Source organism: Lagenorhynchus albirostris, chromosome 11, assembly GCF_949774975.1.
Source record: "Lagenorhynchus albirostris chromosome 11, mLagAlb1.1, whole genome shotgun sequence".
Classification (NCBI taxonomy): domain Eukaryota; kingdom Metazoa; phylum Chordata; class Mammalia; order Artiodactyla; family Delphinidae; genus Lagenorhynchus; species Lagenorhynchus albirostris.
In genome coordinates, this window is record NC_083105.1 from 91,467,675 (window position 1) to 91,489,553 (window position 21,879).

General features: G+C 40.0%; 1 protein-coding gene across 1 annotated transcript in view; it reads left to right on the forward strand.

Annotated features, from left to right (window-relative positions):
* The first annotated feature begins 435 nt into the window (after positions 1-435).
* The window catches only part of SLC15A5 (solute carrier family 15 member 5), a 90,764-nt gene continuing 69,320 nt past the window's right edge, over positions 436-21,879 (forward strand). Inside the window, 2 exon segments of the mRNA XM_060164420.1 lie at positions 436-796; positions 10,305-10,527. Of these exon segments, the coding sequence (XP_060020403.1) occupies positions 436-796; positions 10,305-10,527 (584 nt within the window).

The following is a 21,879-nucleotide window of genomic DNA, read 5'->3' on the forward strand; positions in this document are numbered from 1 at the left end:
TAATTAAAGTATCAGAAATTATTAGACTCAAATTATTTCTTGATCTAGTGCTCAAATTCTCCTGAAAAACTGCTTCTTCTGCCTCCGTATTTAAACTTTATCAGTGTGAGGCAGATGAGTTTCCACACGTATTCAACTGGATTCATGTAATTCAATATAAATTTGGAGGAAGAGCCTAATTTAGCCTCTAAGTAATTAGACGAACAAATCAGATTTGGCTACACTGAGCTACCACGGTTTAAATACTCATGTCTCTTTTCTTGTGCTCTTCGATCATCAAAATGAACAACACTAATGTGCAAAAAAAACGTATGAAACTTAGCATGGAGTTGTGAAATTCAAAGCAAAGATCTTATTTATTTTTTCATTAGAGGAATGGGGGAAAAATCACCAAGTTCAAACCACTAGCATAAGTAGTCTTCAAGGAGGGTAGTCATGTCTGTTACAGGCTTTAAAAACACCGATGAGAAAGTACCCTTAAATCACAGCATTGAGAAGGAGAAAACTATAAGACATATTGGTTATTTGTCTTCATCATACTCTGTGAAAAAATTTCAAGTTGGAATCTGTTTGCTTCTGGTGGAGCTGTGTGAGAGGTTCACTTTCTTTGAAGTCGTCTGCAATATGATCCCCTTTTGCACCGTCAAGCTTGGCTATCACAATTACCAGGCCGCCATTTTGAACTTGTGTTTTATTGGAACGTCAATCCTTACCCCGGTGTTTGCAGGATGGCTTGCTGATGTATGTCTAGGAAGAAACAAACTGGTACAGGTTTGCTTATTTCTGCATTTTCTAGGTGAGTGTCCACTTCTGACTGGATTGTTTTACAACTTATTTTAGTGGATTTTTATTAGAACGTTTGATTTATGCTATACCCACTTTGTTTTTAGCATAAGATGTAATAAATGAGCTAAGAATGTTGCTTCAATTTAGTTTATTCTCTGTATTATTTGAGGGATACTACTGTGTGTGTGTGTGTGTGTTAGAGGATGTTTTGATACTTTTATCATTGCACTGATTATATTTTATAATAATTATCTCTTTAAATGTCTGTTTTCTATACTCTGCAGAATTCCCTCCTTTCCCCCCTTCCTACCCCAAGCCAAAATTTGTGACAAATTCTGTGAAATATGAAGTTCATTTGCTTCACAACTAAAGTGAAGTGTGCTAAAAAGTTGTTTTGAAGTACATGTAGAAACGTTTTCATCAAAAGGTGGTCTTTTAATTAGTCATATAATAATTAAGATTGCACTTGAAGACATGATTTCCATATTATGAAGTATGGCTACATGCTAAAAAATGAATGAATTTAACGCTACACTGTGCTTCTTTACATAACAAAAAAGAAATAGATCTACAAAAGTTTGGGAGTGACGTGATTGCAAGCAATGTTGGGGAAATATCAAATTTGTTTGATATGAAATAGAGATCAAGTTAATGAACAGTCTAGAAATTTAGGCTGGAAAGTTCAGGTTGCTCTTCTAGACAAGAAGGAGTTACTGAAGATATGAACACATTTGTGAAATGCTTCAATAAACAGGACTGACAATCACAGTGAGAGGTTAGAGAGAGAACAGAAAATCTCAGGATGTTGGTCTAGGTGATGGAGAAGTGTCAATCCAGGAAAGAACATAAAACCATAAAAACTCGTCAACTATGTAAGGTCACAAATATGATGGAAGGACAGAAATTAACTCCAAGTTCTGAGCTGAGGAACTTAGGTAGGCAGTTCATCAAAACTGACCAGTGCAGCAGAAACGCAGTTTTGGGGGACAGGGGAGGTGAATGAGGAAGTGATGGGTATCAGCTACTCAACCTACACACAATTCCAATCAGACGGTAAAGTACCATTCACTGAATCGATCAGAGCGTGATTCAAACTTGTAAGCTTCTTCATTGTTTCAGTTCCATGAAATAAAAACTAAGTCACTGCATGGCAAATATTTGTTCACCATTCCATAAGTGTTTCTCATTGACTACTCTGTGCTAGACATTGTTCCAGGATCTGGAACCCAACAGAGAAGAAAGCAGTCTCTTTTCTTATGAAGTTGACTTTCTGATGTGGGGAGAGGGAAAATCAAGTAATAAATAGCTATTATGTTGGGTGGTAATGTGTGATGATGAAAAAAAAGCTGGGGAAGGGGACAGGATGGACTAGAGAGTGACAAGGTGGCTCTTCTGTGTCAGGGAATGTTTTCTGATGAGGAGACATTTAAGCATGATTTACTCTTCTTCACTTGGTAACAGGTCATGTCAGCGGCATTAGGTAACTTCTTGTTTAACATGGTGATTCCCATCAGTCTAAATTCCTGTGTAAGTCATCAGACTAGGACTGAAGTCCCAACTTAGAATTTGGCAAACAGAAGGCAAGTCAATTCCACGACCATTCAGTTTCCTACTCAAAGTTGTTTCCTGGTGTCCCCCACTCATGGATGTCATAAAATTCCAACCAGTCACTAAGTATCAGAGGTTCCATCAAAAATGTGTCTTCTGTCTGTATTGCTACAACCTTAGCTCAAAAATGCAGTCTTCATCTTCTTGACCATTACAGTGGCCTGTTTACTGGCTGTCAGTCATCAGTGTAACCCCAATGCTGTTTCTACCAAAAAACACTGACTTCCTAAAAGAATAAATCTATACATTGGCTCTATTATCTAAAATGTAAAAGCCAATTTAGTTTATAAGAACCTTTAGAACCTGTCCCAAATTTACCTCTCCAAACTTCTGTCTCAGTACACGACCCCAATCAGGCGGAACTTCTCCCCACGGGCTTCCCTACTTTTCTAATGTTACATCTGCTCTTTTCTCTGCCTGAAATTGTCATTTTCCTTTACCTTTCCATCCCATATCCGAGACATGAAAACTCCTGGCCCTTCCTTCAAGATTCATGTAGTGGGAAGCTTCCGGGAAGATGGCGTAAGAGTAAGACGCGGAGATCACCTTCCTGCCCACAGATACACCAGAAATACATCTACACGTGGAACAACTCCTACAGAACAGCTACTGAACGCTGGCAGAAGACCTCAGACCTCCCAAAAGGCAAGAAACCCCCATGTACCTGGGTAGGGCAAAAGAAAAAGGAAAAAACAGAGACAAAAGGATAGGGACGGGACCTGCACCAGCGGGAGGGAGCTGTGAAGGACGAAATGTTTCCACACACTAGGAAGCCCCTTCGCAGGCGGAGACTGCGGGTGTAGGAGGGAGAAAGCTTCGGAGCAGCGGCAGAGAGCACAGCAACAGGGGTGCGGAGGGCAAAGCGGGGAGATTCCCGCACAGAGGACCGGTGCCGACCGGCACTCGCCAGCCCGAGAGGCTTGTCTGCTCACCTGCTGGGGCGGGCGGGGCTGGGAGCTGAGGCTCGGGCTTCGGTCGGAGCGCAGGGAGAGGACTGGGGTTGGCGGCGTGAACACAGACTGCAGGGGGTTAGTGCGCCACGGCTGGCCGGGAGGGAGTCCGGGAAAAACTCTGGAGCTGCCGAAGAGGCAAGAGACTTTTTCTTACCTCTTTGTTTCCTGGTACGAGGAGAGGAGATTAAGAGCGCTGCTTAAAGGAGCTCCAGAGACGGGCGCGAGCCGCGGCTAAAAGCGCGGACCCCAGAGACGGGCATGAGACGCTAAGGCTGCTGCTGCCGCCACCAAGAAGCCTGTGTGTGAGCACAGGTCACTCTCCACACCCCTCTTCCGGGGAGCCTGTGCAGCCCGCCACCGCCAGGGTCCCGGAACCCAGGGTCAACTCCCCCCGGGAGAACGCACAGCGCGCCTCAGGCTGCTGCAACGTCATGCAGGCGTCTGCCGCCGCAGGCTCGCCCCGCCCTCTGTGCCCCTCCCTCCCCCCTTGCCCCTCCCTCCCTCCCCCCTTGCCCCTCCCTCCCTCCCCCCTTGCCCCTCCCTCCCTCCCCCTTTGCCCCTCCCTCCGTCCCCCCCTTGCCCCTCCCTCCCCCCCCTCCCCGGCCTGAGTGAGCCAGAGCCCCCGAATCAGCGGCTCCTTTAACCCCGTCCTCTGAGCGAAGAACAGACGCCCTCCGGCGACCTACACGCACAGGCGGGGCCAAATCCAAAGCTGAGCCCCTGGGAGCTGTGAGAACAAAGAAGAGAAAGGGAAATCTCTCCCAGCAGCCTCAGGAGCAGGGATTAAATCTCCACAATCAACGTGATGTACCCTGCATCCGTGGAATACCTGAATAGACAACCAGTCATCCCAAATTAAGGAGGTGGACTTGAGAACAAGATTTATTATTTTTTCTCCTTTTCCTCTTTTTGTGAGTGTGTATGTGTATGCTTCTGTGTGAGATTTTGTCTGTATAGCTTTGCTTCCACCATTTGTCCTAGGGTTCTAGCCGTCCGTTTTTTAAATTTTTTTTCTCTTAATAATTATTTTTTTATTTTAATAACTTTATTATATTTTATCTTACTTTATTTTATTTTACTTTATCTCCTTTCTTTTTTCCTTCCTTCCCTCCTTCCTTCCTCCCTCCCTCCTTTCTTTCTTCCTTTCTTTCTTTCTTTCTTTCTTTCTTTCTTTCTTTCTTTCTTTCTTTCTTTCTCTCTTTCTACTTCTACTAATTCTTTCTTTCTACTTTTTCTCCCTTTTATTCTGAGCCATGTAGATGAAAGGCTCTTGGTGCAGCAGTCAGGAGTCAGTGCTGTGCCTCTGAGGAGGGAGAGCCAACTTCAGGACACTGGTCCACAAGAGACCTCCCAGCTCCACATAATATCAAATGGTGAAAATCTCCCAGAGATCTCCATCTCAACACCAGCACCCAGCTTCACTCAATGACCAGCAAGCTACAGTGCTGGACATCCTATGCCAAACAACTAGCAAGACAGGAACACAACCCCACCCATTAGCAGAGAGGCTGCCTAAAATCATAACAAGTCCACAGACACCCCAAAACACACCACCAGACGTGGACCTGCCCACCAGAAAGACAAGATCCAGCCTCATCCACCAGAACACAGGCACTAGTCCCCTCCACCAGGAAGCCTACACAACCCACTGAACAAACCTTAGCCACTGGGGGCAGACACCAAAAACAACGGGAACTATGAACCAGCAGCCTGTGAAAAGGAGACCCCAAACACAGTAAGATAAGCAAAATGAGAAGACAGAGAAACACACATTAGATGAAGGAGCAAGATAAAAACCCACCAGACCTAACAAATGAAGAGGAAATAGGCAGTCTACCTGAAAAAGAATTCAGAATAATGATAGTAAAGATGATCCAAAATCTTGGAAATAGAATACACAAAATGCAAGAAATATTTCACAAGGACCTAGAAGAACTAAAGATGAAACAAACAACGATGAACAACACAATAAATGAAATTAAAAATACTCTAGATGGGATCAATAGCAGAGTAACTGAGGCAGAAGAACGGATAAGTGACCTGGAAGATAAAATAGTGGAAATAACTACTGCAGAGCAGAATAAAGAAAAAAGAATGAAATGCCAATAAAATGGACAACCTGGAAGAAATGGACAAATTCTTAGAAATGCACAACCTGCCAAGACTGAATCAGGAAGAAATAGAAAATATGAACAGACCAATCACAAGCACTGAAATTGAAACTGTGATTAAAAATCTTCCAACAAACAAAAGCCCAGGACCAGATGGCTTCACAGGCGAATTCCATCAAACATTTAGAGAAGAGTTAACACCTATCCTTCTCAAACTCTTCCAAAATATAGCAGAGGGAGGAACACTCCCAAACTAATTCTACGAGGCCACCATCACCCTGACACCAAAACCAGAGAAAGATGTCACAAAGAAAGAAAACTACAGGCCAATATCACTGATGAACATAGATGCAAAAATCCTCAACAAAATACTAGCAAGCAGAATCCAACAGCACATTAAACGGATCATAAACCATGACCAAGTGGGGTTTATTCCAGGAATGCAAGGATTCTTCAATATATGCAAATCAATGTGATACACCATATTAACAAATTGAAGGAGAAAAAACATATGATCATCTCAATAGATGCAGAGAAAGCTTTCGACAAAATTCAACACCCATTTATGATAAAAACTCTGTAGAAAGTAGGCATAGAGGGAACTTTCCTTCAACATAATAAAGGCCATATATGACAAACCCACAGCCAACATTGTCCTCAATGGTGAAAAACTGAAAGCATTTCCACTAAGATAAGGAAAAACACAAGGTTGCCCACTGTCACCACTCTTATTCAACATAGTTTTGGAAGTTTTAGCCACAGCAATCAGAGAAGAAAAGGAAGTAAAAGGTATCCAAATCGGAAAAGAAGAAGTAAAGCTGTCACTGTTTGCAGATGACATGATACTATACATAGAGAATCCTAAAGATGCTACCAGAAAACTACTAGAGCTAATCAATGAATTTGGTAAAGTAGCAGGATACAAAATTAATGCACAGAAATCTCTTGCATTCCTATACACTAATGATGAAAAATATGAAAGAGAAATTAAGGAAACACTCCCATTTACCATGGCGACAAAAAGAATAAAATACCTAAGAAGAAACCTACCTAAGGAGACAAAAGACCTGTATGTAGAAAACTATGACACTGATGAAAGAAATTAAAGATGATACAAATAGATGGAGAGATATACCATGTTCTTGGATTGGAAGAATCAACATTGTGAAAATGACTATACTACCCAAAGCAATCTACAGATTCAATGCAATCCCTATCAAACTACCACTGGCATTTTTCACAGAACTAGAACAAAAACTTCCACAATTTGTATGGAAACACAAAAGACCCTGAATAGCCAAAGCAATCTTGAGAATGAAAAACGGAGCTGGAGGAATCAGGCTCCTTAACTTCAGACTATACTACAAAGCTACAGTAATCAAGACAGTATGGTACTGGCACAAAAACAGAAAGATAGATCGATGGAACAGGATAGAAAGCCCAGAGATAAACCCACGCACATATGGTCACCTTATCTTTGATAAAGGAGGCAGGAATGTACAGTGGAGAAAGGACAGCCTCTTCAATAAGTGGTGCTGGGAAAACTGGACAGGTACATATAAAAGTATGAGATTAGATCACTCCCTAACACCATACACAAAAATAAGCTCAAAATGGATTAAAGACCTAAATGTAAGGCCAGAAACTATCAAACTCTTAGAGGAAAACATAGGCAGAACACTCTATGACATAAATCACAGCAAGATCCTTTTTGACCCACCTCGTAGAGAAATGGAAAGAAAAATAAACAAATGGGACCTAATGAAACTTCAAAGCTTTTGCACAGCAAAGGAAACCATAAACAAGACCAAAAGACAACCCTCAGAATGGGAGAAAATATTTGCAAATGAAGCAACTGACAAAGGATTGATCTCCAAAATTTATAAGCAGCTCATGCAGCTCAATAACAAAAAATCAAGCAACCCAATCCAAAAATGGGCAGAAGACCTAAATAGACATTTCTCCAAAGAAGATATACAGACTGCCAACAAACACATGAAAGAATGCTCAACATCATTAATCATTAGAGAAATGCAAATCAAAACTACAATGAGGTATCACCTCACACCAGTCAGAATGGCCATCATCAAAAAATCTAGAAACAATAAATGCTGGAGAGGGTGTGGAGAAAAGGGAACCCTCTTGCACTGTTGGTGGGAATGTAAATTGATACAGCCACTGTGGAGAACAGTATGGAGGTTCCTTAAAAAACTAAAAATAGAACTACCATATGACCCAGCAATCCCACTACTGGGCATATACCCTGAGAAAACCATAATTCAAAAAGAGTCATGTACCAAAATGTTCATTGCAGCTCTATTTACAATAGCCCGGAGATGGAAACAACCTAAGTGCCCATCATCGGATGAATGGATAAAGAAGATGTGGCCCATATATACAATGGAATATTACTCAGCCATAAAAAGAAATGAAATTGAGCTATTTGTAATGAGGTGGATAGACCTAGAGTCTGTCATACAGAGTGAAGTAAGTCAGAAAGAGAAAGACAAATACCGTATGCTAACACATATATATGGAATTTAAGAAAAAAAAATGTCATGAAGAACCTAGGGGTAAGACAGGAATAAAGACACAGACCTACTAGAGAATGGACTTGTGGATATGGGGAGGGGGAAGGGTAAGCTGTGACAAAGCGAGAGAGAGGCATGGACATATATACACTACCAAACGTAAGGTAGATAGCTAGTGGGAAGCAGCCGCATAGCACAGGGAGATCAGCTCGGTGCTTTGTGACCACCTAGAGGGGTGGGATAGGGAGGGTGGGAGGGAGGGAGACACAAGAGGGGAGAGATATGGGAACATACGTATATGTATAACTGATTCACTTTGTTATAAAGCAGAAACTAACACACCATTGGAAAGCAATTATAGTCCAATAAAGATGTAAAAAAAAAAAAAGATTCACGTAGTGTTCGTTGCTAGCTCCTCTGTGCTCAGCCACACTCTGATCATACCCAAGTGATTGCATTTGCCCCATTATAATTGTCCACTTGCATGTGTGCCTTCTCCAGTGGATGCATTCGCTCCTGATGGGAGGAACCAGCAGACCCCCACCACCTAGCAAGAGATATGACACATCATGGTGCTTTATACAGAGCTACCAAGTATAGGTGTGTGGACTGTGCACTGCACAATAGCACACATCAACAAGGAATCTTTTTATCTTATATGTCAATGACTTGTATTTTTATTACATCAATTTTACAGTAGATAGAAATAAAGTTTTGACCTACTGCAATCAGTGTATTATGACATTTTTGAAAAGATGGAAGTAAAGTGCCTTTCAAATTTACACAAAGTTACCACTAAAAGAATTTGTCTTTAAATAGATGGCTGCTGCAAGAAGCAGTTCTCTGTCCATCCTCTTTGGATAACCTTAGCCTAGCCAGGCCTCACGTGACACTTCCAGAGATAAAGACTGAGTGGCAGAGAGAGAGAGGGAGAAGTTAGCTGCACATCTGGCTCACCTTAACAGGAAACATTTCAAACTCAGTAAAGGGCCCACCCTCATGGTAAATCAATCTGTTACCAAACAACTATTAAGGGCATGCATTCTTCACATTGCAAAAGCCACTGTATGGGAGATGGAAACATTAGGCCCAATTTTTGCCTTTAATACCCTTATAGTCTAATTGAGAAAACTAACCACATAAAATGACTATATAAAAATTTATGCCAAAAAAGTGTGAATGCCAAGTTAATAAAACGGAGTTGAAAACTAACATGGAGAAGCCATTTTTCCCTAATCAAATTGACCCCCCCCAAAAATTGATTTGATCATGTGATAACAGGAATTTCAAGAAGAGGGAGATCACAACTGGGTTACTCCGTAACATTGGGTCACTTAGCCTCAACAAACCTGTTTCTTTTTTTTCTCTTTTTTGAAAAATCAGAATTAAAAAAAAAAAACTGTCCTCTGTCATCACAAAGTTTTTCCAAGATCAAACAATGTAGTACACAAAAATGGTTTGCAAACTATAAATAGCTTAGCAAAAGTATGGAATTGAGTGGTAATTATTAGACAAGGAAAGTCTTCAAGTTTGGTCCCTGCAAGACGGAAGTAAGAAGGCAGCTTAACCTTCTTTTTGTTGGTTTGTTTTTGGGTTTGATTGAAGTCTGGTTGATTTACAATGTCGTGTTAGTTTCAGGTGTACAGCAAAGTGATTTCAACCTTCCTTTGTCATTCTCTCCTCCCTCCTTCCCACCTGTACTGCATTACTCACCTCACACCTGTCCCCAGCCTTCTCACCTATGTGTGTGGCAAAGGAGGCTCCACGCCACTACAGGAGAAATGAGAGAAATAAAAGGGATTGAAAAGGAAAAAGCGAAGTAGAAAAGGAAAAGAGAGGCTATGTTCTCCTCTAACTACAATAACGTTCTTCTTAAAACGTTTTCTTTAACAGGCTTCCGAGATGTCTGAGATCATCGCGGTTTTTCTCACTCTGTTGATTAAGAACAAATAACCCTTGTGAACGGTGGTTTTTCTCTGGGGGTGGGACTGCAAACATCTTTAGTGTCTCACATCAGGTATTTCTGAATTGTTTTAACTTTGTTAAAATGGACACGATTTGCTTGTATGTTCTCTGAGAGATAGTTCAAGTCTGAGGGGAAAAAAACTAGGACTTTGGATTCATTAAAAACATGTACTGAGGGAAATATTTACATTTAGGAAAATCGTATTACCTCCAGAATTGCCATGATTCATATTTTAATAAGACAATTGCATAACGAGGCAACGTTCAGAGGAAAAACCTTATTTCTGATGTGGTTTGGTGAGTCAGTGGTCTATACACATTTATTCCTTTTTTTTTTTCTCTATCTATAGGCTCTGCTTTGTTATCTGTGGCTGCTTTTCCCTTGGAGGGTTTCTACATGGGCACTCCCCATATGATTAACAACATACCAAAAAAGGAACAGACCAGGCTGTTTCACGTAGCACTGGTGGCCATCTGCCTCGGCACAGGAGGAATAAGGACCATTGTCTGTCCACTGGGCGCTTACAGCCTTCAGGAGTATGGATCCCAGAAACGAATGTCCTTTTTTAACTGGTAAGTAGCACTGGCTAGGAGAGAAAACAGGCATTCTCGGGAACAGACATTCCTCCCCCTTTGGGCATTTCTCATTGCTTGCTCTCTGGTCCCATTTTGATGATCGTTGTTCAGCCTTTGTCATTGATTGGGCTGGGTGACAATGGGACAATACCTTTGACAATGATTCAGCCAGTATTCTGGGAGCCTATGAGTCAGGTATAGGCCAACACAGTTTACCAGCACCTTCTTGAAACACACTGATGACTATCCTTCAAGTAAACAAGTGTGAGATGGCATGTCATAGTGAATAGAATGTGGCTTTGGAGCCAAACAGGCCTTGGTGGAAATCTCAATTCTACTTCACACAGCTGCCTGACCTTGGTCAAGTCATTTCTTCTTTGAGTTTAACCATTTCTGAAGGGTTACAATAATACCTCTTCCTGGGTTTTATTAGAGGTAATAATATGTGTATTACTGGCAGAGAATGTGGCACCTAGTGGTAATCAATAAACAGTAGATATTATTAGTTATGTCTACATTGTAATAGACTAACACGGCAGAGATTATAAATTCAGAAAGATGAAAAGGATGGAAGAAGTATTTTACAATTCGTTAAAACATCAGCCAGCATCTCTATTTAACATCCACTTCACCCCCAGCACCTGAAAGAATTTGTATTCCATGGAAATCAAACTACATTTCTATACAGCTTTGTCTCTCTTAGTGAGTTCTTATACAGTTTTATGTGTTTTCGAGGAACCAATTTTTATTATCAAATGCAAATTCAAGGAGAAATTGAGATTTTGATCTCAAGATAGAGTATTTCAGCATTTAGTAGAGAACTCTGTTGTTCTTATTGGCATTCACCAGTTGATGTCAAATATATTGGAGATATATTGTCTTTTGCTTCCTCTTCTCTGTGAAATGGGTTAGTATCATTTTTCTAAAATATTCTGCCATTCCATCAATGTTAGCAATGGACAAAAGCAATGCACAGACAGTGTCAGACAAAATGTTTAAAGAAAATTCATATTAAAAGCATTAAATGAAAAAAATTTAGAATAAATATTATCTAGGTACATATAGCTATCTAAGACAGTTCCTTTTTCTTTCTGTTTTTCTTTCTGCTTTCTTTTGTTTCCTTCTTTCTTTCCTTCTTTCCCCCCCATCCCCCGACTATATTAATATGACAAAGCACTCAGGCCTATTTTGGATTAAGTCCAAACGTCAGAGAATAATGCAGTTTTACCAAAGGTGGAAGGGACTTTTCACTTCCTTACAGCAAATTCTGCCTCCTTGACCTGCCCAAAGGAGAAAGAAAAATCCTTCTTTTTTATTCTATTCGGAGGTTTTAATCCTTAATTAGCAACATCATTTTGATTAAATAAGACTCTGGAGGATTAAGACTAAAGAGCAATCAGTTGTTCTGAAAGATAGCTCTGGAGAATTTATTGTACTGTCGCCTTAGTCATTCAGAGTTGTGTTTAATCAAAGTGACATTTCTCAGTGTTGATTACAAAGGAGACATTATATGAATGAAATATTTCCTTGGGGAAACGGAGGGAACACCCAATGGGTTCGTGCTTTAGGACATTGGAAAGGCGGGGATGAGGAATGAGGTGAAAATGAATTTCTGTAGCCAGGCCAAATTTAGGATGAACACATTTCGATTGGGTTACTTATTATTTCCTGATTTCATTAAAATCTCTGATAAAGGAATCATGCAATATTTTTTAAAGTTAAGCACCGAGAAATGTGTATAAAGAACCAGGGTGTTATTCTTTAATGTGATAAGAGACTGTAGAAATAATAAGCCCCTTGAAGGCTGAATACGGTTGTTGTTGTTTTCTCAGTTCAAATACTAAACTTTTATGAACAGCTGCTTGTTGCACTTTATAGAAATGACTGTTCATTCTATTCTTGTACATAACGCAGGGGTTGGTGGCAAGATGAACAGAGTCCCTGCTGGGCAGCCAGATAGCTGGCAGGATCCTGGCTCTGTCACTTAGGAGTCTTATGGTTTTCGGCAAGTTCCTTCACCTCTCAAAGCACAGAAGGGGGATAACTTGGAGGGCTGTTGTGGGGTTCTTACACAAAGTATCCTAGCACATTATAGGCATTCAAGTCAGGGTAACTATGACTGTTGTTATTAAATGACGAATAAATAAGTCATCAGCTAAAATCATTGTCCAACTTCTGGGAAAGAGGAAGGCCATTTAGGAGAAGGCCATCTTTAAAATGAGCAGCCCACTGATTTATAATCTATTTCTCCAAGTCAAAAATGCCTCTAGAAATTACAAGCTTGGTTAATATAATGAATTTCAGCAGTGTCTTTAAAAAAGCAACACAGCTAACTTTTTTTTTTTTTTTTTTAAATTTATTTATTATTTTATTTAATTTATTTATTGTTTCTGGCTGCATTGGGTCTTCATTGCTGCGCACAGGCTTTTCCCTGGTTGCGGCTAGTGGAGGCTACTCTTCATTGCGGTGCATGGGGTTCTCATTGCGGTGGCTTCTCTTGTTGTGGACTACAGGCTCTAGGCGCGTGGGCTTCAGTAGTTGTGGCTTGCGGGGTCTAGAGCGCAGGCTCGGTAGTTGTGGCGCACGGGCTTAGTTGCTCCGTGGCATGTGGGATCTTCCCGGACCAGGGCTTGAACCCGTGTCCCCTGCACTGGCAGGCGGATTCTGAACCACTGTGCCACAGGGAAGCCCCACAGCTAACTTTTGACCACTAATCTCTCCCTACAGAAAGACTTACTACTTTTCAAATTTTTGAATTCAAGTCTTTAGTAATATATTCTTTTTTTTTTTAGGCTCTGGACGCGCAGGCTCAGCGGCCATGGCTCACGGGCCCAGCTGCTCCACAGCATGTAGGATCCTCCCGGACCGGGGCACGAACCTGTGTCCCCTGCATCGGCAGGCGGACCCCCAACCACTGCGCCACCAGGGAAGCCCTAGTAATATATTCTAATTCAAGTCTCTACTACATATATTTTTCTGGTTTAACGACAGCAGTGCTATGCTTATTAAATCACTTATAAACTGAAAAAAAAAAAAAAGCAACACAGCACTTGAACCTATAACCACTTGAAGGCTGCATCCAGTTCTGTTTTCAGCACAGATGTCAGCTGTTCATAGTTACAGGACGCTTAATGAGATGTGTCATTGCATCTCTACCACCTAAAGCTTCCCAATGATCATGTGAAATAGTATAGACTGGAAGTCTAAAGCACTGAAAGCACCACTTCCGAGTAGAGCTGCCAAATGTAGGTGAGAAAACCCCTCCCAGCCAACATCACCATCTGGTACTGGATCTTCCTCGACTATGTACCTAACTGAAAGAATAAAGCTAAACTCCCTGAAATCAAGAGGCATAATAATCTGCCAACATCTCCTTGTGCCATCGTCCAGGTCGGAATCTGGCTCTTTCAGCATTTTCCAAAATCTGACATGTACAATAAGAGTTACCATACTGGCGATCATCTAGGTAAATACACCTGTGCAGAATCTTTTCTGGAAACAAAATGAATGGTGAATAATTAAGTCTGTTCATGACCATAATTTTAAATCCTACCACAATTAACCTTAAATCTTGCTTCCTCGTGTCTCTATTTATTTCACCTGATAATTTGCATGCCATCTGCATATCACAGTCTGTCGCTAACCAGTTACCAGAGTGAATTATACATTATTTAAAAGCTCAAATAGTAGATTGGTATAAATTTCTTGAAAAAGTCTAGAGACTGACTTATTCCATCCCAGAAATTTTGAATATCTGGTACTCAGTTTGACTCTACATAATATCTGTCTCATACTAAAGTGTTCTGATTTTTAAAAACTTGCTCAAATTTAATATCTTTTATCTTGGGAAAACACTAGAAGTAAAAAAATTATTATCCCACAGCCTTTTTTCCAAAGCTGTTTTAATATTTACTTGAGTGTTGTTTGAGAGCAGCGATTCTCAATCCCAGATGTCCAAGGAAGCCACCTGAGGACGCTTAAAAAATACTGATGCCTGAGCCCTACCACCAGAAGTTCTGATTATGTTGATTTGAGATGGGCACCAGAGACTAGGATTTTTTTTAAGCTGCCTAAGTAGTAAGGTTTGAGAACCACTGCTCTCGAGCAGCATTGCATGATTTTAAGAATCACTTGAGGGCTTTGTTAAAAAATGTTTCCCATGCCCAACCCCAACCTCCTAGATCAGAATTTCCTGGGAGCATAGCTGGGGAACAAACGGGCATTTTTAGCAAGTGCTTCAGAATTTTGAAAACAGTTCCAGAGACATAAGGAAAGTGGATTCCAAACGTGGTCTAGAAATATTCTTGAAAAGAAATGGAGCTAAACATTGAGGGAAGCACCTATTTCATACAAGGATGCTTCAGAAATTTTTGATGATTCCCACAATTTTTACCACACTTAGAAATCTACCCGTTTGAGAAATTCTACCTAATCCTTGAGAAAAGAAACAAAATATGAATTTACATAATTCTGCAATAGTAAAATCATAATTTCAGCTAACGAAATCGAAACAGTTCATGGAATAGTCTTACTAGTACTCATTAATACAGGCATATCTCGTTAATTTGCTTTATTGTGCTTCACAGTGATAAAAGTTTTTAATTTTATAAATTTTTATAAATTTTAAATTTTGTAAAATTTACAGAGAGTTTGCAGCAACTCCATGTCCAGCAAGTCTATCAGCAAGTCTATCAGTGGCCTTTCTCCAGAAGCATTTGCTCACTTCATGTCTTTGTGAAGCATCTGGTAATTCTCACACTATGCAAACTTCATTATTATTATATTTATCATGGTGACCTGTGATCAGTGATCTCTGATGTTACTACCACCATGCGCTGAAGGCTCAGATGATGGTTAGCATTTTTTGCAATAAAGTATTTTTAATTAAGACATGCACGTTATCTTTTTAGACATAATGCTATTGCACATTTAGTACATTACAATAGAGTGTAAACATAACTTTTATATATACTGGGAAACCGAAAACTTTGTGCAACCTGTTATACCTCGGTGGCCTAGAACCGGACCCATAGTATCTCTGAGGTATGCTTGCACTCAGAATATCCTCTAAGTTGCATATACTGAGGAATAGCTTGTAAGTAGCTTTCTAAAAAATCACTAGACCTTCCAAAATTCTATTTTCATGGGCTCTAGCCAAGTTTAACAAATGCTACCCACTCACCCCAATTACAACAGGCACCTCCTTCATTATCTTGGCCAGAATTGTAAACTTTCAGAAAATACACTCAGAATACCTCTCCAACATATAACCATGTAAACTAAAAAGTATTGGGGAAAGAAAAAAAAAAAGAAATTTCTTACTGATCCTACAGCCTACTGCTTTTTTTTAAGCCCTGCTTGGTAGCTTTTAAGCTTGGTAGGTGCATCAGCAGGGACTTATTTTTATCAATAAACACGCAGTGGTTCAAAGATCTTAAACTCAGGAAATGAGAAAATGATACACATTGTTAAAAAGAACAAAATTCAACGGCAGAAATTTGAAGACCTAATGGGCTTTATTAGGCGATTCATGAATTGGACAGCATCCCATCCAGCAACTACAAGGGTGCTCTGAAGGGTTGTACAAAATGGAAGGTTTTTATAGGAAGAAGGGTAGGGCAAGGGAGCTATTCGCAAAAGAAAAGGAAGCATTATTTTTAGGCCAGGGTATCTTCTTTTTGGGGAGGTGGGGTGGGGAGGGAAAGGCAAGGGTTTTACCACGTAGATTGCCTCTTCTTCTGGGGGATGGAGAGGGCCCACATGACAGATGACCTCATTGATGCCGACAAGAAAACTCCAGACTGGTTGATTAAGATTACATTTCTGGAGAAGCTCGAAACTGCAATTAAGTCCTGTATCTAAGCCTAGGTTTGGTATCATGGGCTTTAGCACAAGTGACGCCATTTGGGGCCTGTGGTTTTCTCTTCAACAACATAAACAACTGTTAAAATTGGGATTTGGCAGAAGACAGGGGAACAAAGACAGAAAGGGAACGAGAGCAAGTTAAAGGAGTGACACAGGCAGGGAGGGCAGGAGAAAGAGAGTGAAGCATTCCCCCCCAATTTCTTAATTAAAAGTGAACCTTTTACTTTAATCATGCTGTCGATTCAGCAAAATCAATTATCTTCCTTTATTAAGCCATCTTTTCTTTAATAGCATTGTTGAAAAATATTTATAGATAAAAAGTAGGAAAAAATGATATAAATGACCTGATTTACAAAACGGAAACAGACTCACAGATTTCGAAAACAAACTTATGGTTGCCAAAGGGGAAATGTGGAAGGAGGGATAAATTAGGAGCTTGGGAGTAACATACACACACTACTATATATAAAATCATCAACAAGGGCCTACTGTATAGCACAGGGAACTCTACTCAGTACTCTGTAATAACCTATATGGGAAAAGACTCTCAAAAAGAATGAGTATATGCACATGTATAACTGAATCACTATGCTGTACACCTGAAACTAACGCAATCATTATACTCCAATAAATTTTTTTTTAAAAAGTAGGAAATGCAAAATTTCCTTCTGGTCCTTCTTTCTCCAAATTCATGTTAGCTAGAATATTCTTTGAAGTACTTCAGTGGGCCAGTGGTTATGCTAAAAGAAGCAATGATTGACAACAGCCATCCACCATGAAATCAGCGCCCCAGTGTTTCATTGACTCTTCTAAACAGTTCAATTTTGGCCCATTGAAGAAACACAAATCCCCTGGTGAATTATCTCAATATTTTTCAAGGCAGAATAAAATATTCTGTTTTAACTCTTTTTTTTTTTTTTTTTTTGCGGTACGTGGGCCTCTCACTGCTGTGGCCTCTCCCGTTGTGGAGCACAGGCTCCGGACACGGCACGTGGGTCCCTCCTGGACCGGAGCACGAACCCGAGTCCGCTGCATCAGCAGGCGGACTCTCAACCACTGCGCCACCAGGGAAGCCCTGTTTGAACTCTTAAAATTGTCCACTAAGGCTATGAAGACCCAGAAGTTTTTCTCCCCTCTTTAATACCTTCTCAAGTAGGTTGGAAAGCCCATTTCAAACTATTTCTCTTATAATCACTTAAAATAAGTCTGAAGCATGTCAAAATTGGTCAGTCTAAGAAGTGACAGAATATTTGAGTGACTTTAAAAACTATTACTAAATAAATTAAGGTGAATGTTTAAAATAAATAATCTCAAAAGGTTTTCTGAATTTTGCAGCAATAGGGTTTTTTCCCTTATTTGTATTCAACACCATAGAATCATGAAGACCAAAAAAAAAAAAAAAAATTACCACTTATATATACCCCCAATTATTTGCAGTTCCCAGTCTGTATTTAAAAGTAAACTAAAGAAACATATTTTTACTGCTGCTTTCAATTTTCCTTAATCACTGGTATTTGTTTTGCTTTAGTGCTTTGCTCTCTGACTTTCTGTGTGAGAGGTGCTTTATATATTCAATTTGCTGGTGAGCTAGGAGATGAAAGGAGTCTTAATGGTGAGTTTGAAGACTGTGGATTTTTATTTCTTTTATTTTTTTACAGTTGAGACATATACAGTTTCACCCTTAATTATCTATGGCTTGTCCTGTCCATGGATCAGCAAAGATTATATAAAACATGACTGTACTAGGTAATTCTTCCAGAAAATTACACAATCAAATAGGTTGGGTGGCATTTGTTAAAACACATTTAGTACTTTATGTGAAATCTCTCCCTATACAGAGATATTCAGCACTATAATTCTTTGGTTTATAACTATATTTCACAAGATGTAAGTCTTGGAAGAATTGTAATTTTCCTTGACCCTCTTTAGAGCAATTCTGTTTACATCCCCCTGTGGTGTACTGAAGAGTCGCACAGTGTCCTCTTGGATTTTTTCTCAGCAATACTTAGCATTTGAAAAAAGGGTTTCTTAAAGATGGAAAGGACCATAACATCGCTCTGCAATTCCAGCCTCCCTTGGTTGTTACAGCCACAGTTCAAGTGTGCAGCTTGCAACTGCACGAAAGGATGACCTGAGGCTGAGCCTAGGGACTCTACCGCATTGTCCTAGAAAATTCTAACTTTGTACCCATGCTGCACTGTGATAAATAAATTGCGATCAGTGGATTACAGTCAATCAGCTTGCTCAGCATGGCCATGTTTGACATTTGATTCCTTTTCTAGGTCAGTTATGGAGAGTGGAGGTTCATGATTTTGAAAGGGGTGATCACTTATTGGGTGCATACATATTCAAAACTTAAATTGTACATTTTAAGCACATGCAGTTTATTGTAGCTCACTTATATCTCAATAAAATTGTTTTAAAAAACACGAGAAAAAGCAACAGTAATAAAGATAGTATGGTTTTGGCAGAAGGATAGATTAGTAGAACAGAATTGAAATTCAGAAAAAAGAACCACGTTTATAAGGTCAATTGATTTTCAACAAAGGTGCCAAAAAATTCAATGGGGAAAGGATCATCTTTTCAATAAATTGTGCTAGAATAACTGGATATCAAATAGAAAAAGTTACTCATGACACCTGACTAGAAATTTAATTAAAAGCCGATCATTGACCTAACATAGAGATCTAAAGGCATAAAACTGCTTTTAAAAAAAGGAAAAACTACTTGTGACCTACATATAGAAAGTATTCTTTACATAGGACACAAGAAGCATGAACCAATTAAAAACACTGATGAAATTTATTAAAATTAAAAACAGTTGCTGTTATGAAAAGATTTAACTAAGAAAATGATGAGGCAAACCACAGATTGGGAGAAAACATTTGTAGAACATATATCTGACAAAAGACATGCAGCCTGAATATATAAAGAACTTTTACAAATCAATAATAGGAAGATAAACTACCCAGTTGAAAAATCATAGAGGGATTCAAGGACAGACCATGACAGTAGCCCCATTCCTTCCAGGTCCTCCTTTTTTTACATCTAAAAAACCCTGGACATAACACAACAAACAAACATAGGAAGATTCTGAAAGGTGGAAAGATAACAGACTCTAGCTAGAGATCTTGGAACTTGAGAGAGGAGAGCAATGAGTTTTCTGGGTTTTCTTTTTGCCAACAGTGGAGAAGCCTGGAACTGCCCACAGGCATGGTGGGGAGAGGGCAGCTCCAAGAAAAGCCTGCTGCCCTTAGGTAAAGTACCAGGGAAAGGGTAGCCTAACATAAAATATCTTTTTGATAATACCTGCCCTACTTCAGGCAAACACTGTGGAAAAACTGCCCCACCCTCCTACTCTGGCTCCATAGTTTCAGCAGGAAAGAGGAATCTATTGTATGTACACACACACGCGCACACACACACACCTACACACATACAAAGCAGGCGGGGACACTCTGATTCCCCAGATTGAGTGGTATGTTGGTGGGACCAAGTAAGGAAGTGGTCTTCAATCCTCTGCCCAGCAGAAGCAGGTCAGGCACCAATCCACCCTCCTGGGTAATGTCAGCTGAGCACAGCAAGGAGCCAATCCCCACCGTAAATCAGCAAGTGGAATTAGTAGAGTCAGGAGGCTGGTCTTCAACTAACAATCTAATTCCACATCCACTATTCTTCTCTCTCTTTCCCCACACTTAGCAGTACTCCCCTGAGGAATGAAGGAAGCAATCCTGGTTAAAATTCAACTCTTTACTTGTTCTATTACTGTACTTACAGAGCCAAACAGGTCTGGAGAAAAATGTAAAATCATGCTATGCTGGCACTAAATACATGGCCAACCTCAAGTGAATCCTTACCATCATCCTTCAGGTGTAGAGTATGCAATCATTCTCTCTCCTCCTCCTTCATATGACTGTTTCTAACCTTTTCCTTTCTTCTCAAACCTTCAATATCCCCTTCTCATAGCCAGTCTTACCTGTTCCCTCTGCTTCCTTTACTTAAAGGAAGAAAGAAAGAGAGAGAGAGAGAGAGAGAGAGAAAGAAAGAAAGAAAGAAAGAAAGAAAGAAAGAAAGGAAGGAAGGAAGGAAGGAAGGAAGGAAGGAAGGAAGGAAGGAAGGAAGGAAGGAAGGAAGGAAGGAAGAAAGAAAGAAAAAGAAAGAAAGAAAGGAGGGAGGGAGGGAAGGAAGGAAGGGAGGGAGGGAGGGAGGGAGATGTATGGGAAATGCCATAGGATGACCCCCGGTGGGTCACACTCTTGGCAGATCCATGTCCCTGAGTACGGGAACAACCTGTGACCTGTCTCTACTGAATAGAACATGGCAAAGATGATAGGATATCACCCCCTCCTTATGTTATATGGCAAAGGTGAAGGGATTTTGCAATGTAATTAAGTTCTCTAATCAGTTGCTTTTGAGTTAATCAAAGGGGAGATTATCCTGGTATCCTGGGTGGGCCTGATCTAATTAGGTAAGCCCTTCATATTTTAGTGATAAGTGTTCTAATATAGATCTATTAGTGTTTGTACAACTAAAACATTGACCAAAACTCATAAAACCATATTTTAAAATTTTTTATTTGATTTTAATTTTTATTTTACATTGGAGCATAGTTGATTAACAGTGTTGTGTTAGTTTCAAATGTACAACAAAGTGATTCAGTTGTACATGTATCTATTCTTTTTCAAATTCTTTCCCCATTTAGGTTATCATAGAATATTGAGCAGAGTTCCCTGTGCTATGCAGGAGGTCCTTGTTGGTTATCTATTTTAAATATAGTAGTCCATAAAACCATATTTTTAAATGGGTAAATTTTATTATATTCAATATTACTTCAATAATTTTTTAAGCTAATGTTAATGAAATGGAATAGGACCCTTTGGTCCTTGTCCCCCATGTCCTCTGCCTGCCCTTTGTCTGGGGAAAACTTTAGCCAAAGAATGAATTTAATCAGAGAAGTAAGAAAATGCAGAAGCAAAGAAAATCAGTCAAACAGGACAAAACAATAATCGTTTAGTCCCTAAGCATAGTCAAGGACCTTTAGTTCCTCCTCAAGGGCTGTAGATAATATTCTAAGCCACATCCTGTGAGCTGTCTTGTAGATACTGAAACCTGTGCCAGGTGGAAGAAGTTAACTACATGATGACCAGACTGTAGCCGTAATATAAGCTGCCACAATTCCAAGAATTGGACTCAAGGAAATGGGAACAAACTGACCCCGGAACTGAAGATTAACTGTACTTAAGACAATCAAGATGATGCTCGTCAGACCACTGTATGACCAATTTCAAGATGACTGTCCAAACTAACTGTACTGTTTCTACATGTAGTCCCCTCCTTCCGCCAATAAGAGCTCTTGCCCACTGGCTGTCAGTGGAGGGGAGTAAGCCTTTGGATGGGAGTCCGCCCTCCCCCTGCCCCAGTTTCAGGCATCCAAATTAAAGCAAACTTTCCTTTCCACCAAACTTGCCTCTTTATTGGCTTTTG